This window comes from Equus przewalskii, chromosome 5 (assembly GCF_037783145.1).
Source record: "Equus przewalskii isolate Varuska chromosome 5, EquPr2, whole genome shotgun sequence".
NCBI lineage: Eukaryota > Metazoa > Chordata > Mammalia > Perissodactyla > Equidae > Equus > Equus przewalskii.
In genome coordinates, this window is record NC_091835.1 from 22,433,393 (window position 1) to 22,437,387 (window position 3,995).

General features: G+C 62.3%; 1 protein-coding gene across 2 annotated transcripts; it reads right to left on the reverse strand.

The window, feature by feature from the left end:
- Positions 1-794: 794 nt before the first annotated feature.
- On the reverse strand, positions 795-3,995 carry GBX2 (gastrulation brain homeobox 2). 2 transcript variants are annotated; one of them, XM_070622144.1, is made up of 3 exons: positions 3,013-3,647; positions 2,705-2,730; positions 1,792-2,002 (listed from the first exon to the last, which is right to left on the reverse strand). In XM_070622144.1, the coding sequence occupies exons 1-3, from the start codon at positions 3,544-3,546 to the stop codon at positions 1,894-1,896; spliced, it is 669 nt and encodes a 222-aa protein (XP_070478245.1). In that variant the 5' UTR covers positions 3,547-3,647; the 3' UTR covers positions 1,792-1,893. The 2 variants fall into 2 exon arrangements, with proteins under 2 accessions (XP_008536739.2, XP_070478245.1); XM_008538517.2 differs by lacking the exon at positions 2,705-2,730 and having other exon boundaries at positions 795-2,002; positions 3,024-3,995.

Here is a 3,995-nt window from a genome sequence, read left to right on the forward strand (position 1 = left end):
TGGAGCACGCCCCTCCCGCGCTCTGTTGGTAGTCCCACCGAGGCGGGGAGGTGCCCAGCTCCCTAGCATCCTCGCGGACGGGCCCCCAACGGGCTGGCGTCGCCCCCCCGCCCGCCCTCCCGCCCCATTCCCCGCTTTGTGCAGCTGACCACCCGGGCGCCCTTGGGGTGGGGCGGTGGTCCGGTCCCGCCTCCCTCCGACCCCGCCCGGAGAGGGAGGTGCCCGGCCCGCCGGCGCTCCCAGCCCCCTTCCGCCTGCGATCTGAGCGCTGCCGGGGAGCCTTGTGCGGCTGGCTGGGTTTCTCGACAGTCGGAAGATAACGCGCCGGAGCCCGATGGACCGGCGCTCGGCCCTGCTCGGCGAGCGAGCACCGCTTTTGGGGGCTGTTTGTAACGAGACGCGTGTCCTCTGTGGCTGTGGTCGATTCAGAGTGTCAGGAGTTTGTGCAAAGCCACCAGTACCCGCACTCACTTCCCAGCCTGCGGGCGCCCGGCGCCTCCTGTGGCTGAAGTTTGCCAGCCTCCTGGCTATCGATTAGGTTGCGCAAAGGGGGAGACGTTAGATTTCTAAGGTGAAAATTAGGTTTTCTTAAATGTATAACCCAACTGGAGCTCTTGCTCTCCAGTGAAAAACCTAGTCAAGGGCAGTGTGGCTGGCTGCTGTCCAGCCAGCCTGGGGAGGCCTGGACGGGGGACGTTTGTCCAGTATTCGTCTCAGTCCAGCTGCCTGACCACACTCTGATAGAGCCCCTTAAACAGCCCAGTCTGGACACACGTATGAGACCCAGGATTGGTCTTTTTTTTTTTTTCTCTTTCTCTCTCTCTCTCCTTTTTTATTATTCACAAGACTGAGATTGTTTAAATGTCATAACTTATAAGAAAATAAGCTACATTGAAATAAATTAAACACAACGGAGACGTGCTTCAGACATGGCTCAGATAGGGTCTGCAACCCCAGGAAAGAGGCCAGGGAAAGCCAAAGCAAAGCAAATTTCCAGGCTGCCCCAAATGCCTGCTTTTCAGTCAACTAAAAAAGCCAGAATAGAAAGCAAAATAAGTTTAAACCCCAGTGGGTGTGGTGATGTCATGTTACCTTTGGAAAAGTATGGAAAGGTGGCTGGTATGCGTGGCAGATTTACAGCAGAGGTTTTGTTTTCTTCTGGAATATGAGTGGAGAACATTACTGGGTAGTTTGGTCCTATAACTCAAAATACTGCAGCTGCGATCCAGTCTATATAGATATCTATGTACAAAGTAGGATAGTATAATAAATATTTAGTGTGTCTTCAGGTGTAGCTGGAACCCCTTCGAAAGCAGTCTTTTAAGCCTGTTTCAAGAATATACTCTCAATTTGCTTGGGATGTCCAAAGTTGGGGGGGTGACTGAGTTTGGCTTCAAACATGGGGGAGGTCCACCATGGGTTCCCTCCAGCCCTGCGGCTTCTCCACGGTGGGCCAGGCCCTGGCCCTCCTTGGGCCCTCAGGGCCTGGCCTGTTCCAGCTGCTGATGCTGACTTCTGATAGCAAACCTGCTGACATGGACGGGGATGGGGACGACGATCTTGGGGTTCCGAGAGGGCTCCCCTGTCTTGGAATTGGCATTGCCGGCCTTCACCCGTTTCCACTTGGCCCGGCGGTTCTGGAACCAGATTTTCACCTGGACCTCGCTGAGTTTGAGGGCGTGGGCGATCTGCGAGCGCTCGGTCAGCGAGAGGTACTTTTTGCAGTGGAACTCCTTCTCCAGCTCCAGCAGCTGCTCGCTGGTGAAGGCAGTCCGCCGCCGCCGGTTCTTGCCCGTGGACGTGGTGCTGCCCGCGGCGCCGCCGCTCGGCGGGGTCTCTTCCAGCGCATGGCCGGGGTCTTCCTCCTTGTGAGCCGCCTGGCCCGTCAGATTGTCATCCGAGCTGTAGTCCAGATCGCTCTCCAGCGAGAAACTCTCCTCCTTGCCCTTCGGGTCGTCTTCCACCTTTGACTCGTCTTTCCCTTGCCCTCTGACAGCCCCGGCTGCAAGCAAAACCAAACGGCGTTTTATTACATTTCGCACACTGGCCTTCCTCTCCCCTTCCCACCGTCACTTGGGCATTTTCCCTTCTTAGGGGATTGTCTTTCTATGACATTAACACATTGTGATTTCCTGGCCTTTGAGGGGTAGAGAAGGGGGAGCGTGAGAAAGCTCAAAAGAGAGGAGGAAACAGTACAGGCGACGGCCCTTTGCCCAGAACCATCACTCAAGTGGCGGCCAGGCCTCCCCTGCACCCTCCCAGCCTCCTGCAGCCTAAAGCAGAAGTAACAGGAGGCAGGAGGCCCAGGAGTGCGCCCTTCTTTGTCCCGGGGGCAGGGGCTGGGTGAGGACTGAAGTGGAGTTCACGATCCATCTTGCCCACTCCCCCCCTTCCCCAGTGAAAATTTAGTAAGCCTCCGTTTCATCACAGCCAGAGTGAGGGGGAGGGAGGGGCAGATCCCAGACCGTGTCTTTTTTTGAGACAGATTATGTTGATCCAAGGGAAGTTTCATAGCCTTAGGAGAAGTTGCCACCAGACACCCCAACACACACACACACACGCAGTCGCGCAGCCTCCCAGGAATCCGATTCTCGAAGGCAAGCAGCAAGCCCAGAGAAGGGGCTTAAGAGGTCTGGGCGCCCCTGGGCACATGCACGACTGAGACGCACATCTCAACCCGCCTCCCCTTAAGGCTCACACCTACCCGGGCCCCCAGGTCACGGCGCGGGGCTGGGTCGGGGGTAGACTCGGTCCAACTCGCGGCCAGATTTGCCACCCTGAGTGGCAGCTGGCTGGGGGCGCAAACTGCCACCCCTCACACCCAGAGACCGTGCTTGTTGCGTGGCTCTAAATGCTCCCCGGAGGCCCCGCGGCGCAGCTCGGCCGCGTCCCCCAGCTCCCCAGGCGGGGGGAGCTTGGGCTTGGGCTCGGCCTCGCCCCCTCGGCCCCGGCGGGAACCCGGAGCTGGCTCGTCCCCGCCTCCTCCCTCCCTCCCGCCCGGGTGGCGCGCGCCGCCGACTCACCGAGCGACGCCTGCACCGCCTCGGCCGCGGAGAAGGCGAGCAGCGAGCCCTCCTTGGCCAGGAAGCCTTTGCCGTCCTCAGCGTCGGCTTGCAGCGCCTCCGCCTTGTCGAAGTTGCCGCCGCCCGGCAGCGGCTGCGGCGCGAACTTGCGGGCGGCCGCCGCCTCCTGGTGCTGGGGAGACGCGGAGAAGCCGCCGGGCAGCGTGGCCATGAGCGTGGAGGTGAGCGCCATGCCCTGCGCCAAGCTGGAACAGAAGCCGGTGGGCAGGCTGGGGATCTGGTGGTGAGGGTGCGCGGGCGGAAGCGCGGGCTGCAGCGCGGCCTGGGGCAGCGCGGGCGGTGGCGGCGGCGGCGGCGGCAGCACCACCGGCCGGTAGGGCATGAACATGGGGTAGCCGGTGTAGACGAAATGGCCGGGGCTGGGCTGCGGCGGGCTGCCGATCAGCGAGTCTATGCTGAAGGCGGTACTACTCCCCAGCGGGCGCTGCATCATCATCAGCGACGGCGGGAACGCTGCGCTCATAGACGCGCTCGGGAGAGGCCAGCGAGAGGCGAAAAGTCCCCGCGCTGCGCCGCCGCCAGGAAGCCCGCCGGGAGCCGGGAGTACAGCTAGGTGCGCCGGGTAGGGGCCGAGCGGGTCCCCGAGAGCAGACGCCGCCGCCCCTCAGTCCTGGGCCCGCTGCATGCCGGGCGGGTGCGGGTGCGGACGCTGAGCGGGGTGAGGCCGTGCACCCGGGAGTGGAGAGGGCGCCCGGGCCCCGCGGGCTCGCTGGAGCCGCTGCTCTCCGCTTGCCCGTCGGAGCCCGCGCGCGTCGCGTCCGCGGCCCTCTGCCCCGGATCCCAGCTGTCTGTGCGTCCGTCTGTCCGTCCTGCAGTCCGTATCCTCCCGCGGGCCGCCGGGGAGCGCGCGAAGCTGGCGCACTTGTCTTCGGCGGGCGCCGCCAGCACCTTTAAATCGCGCTCCTCTTTCTC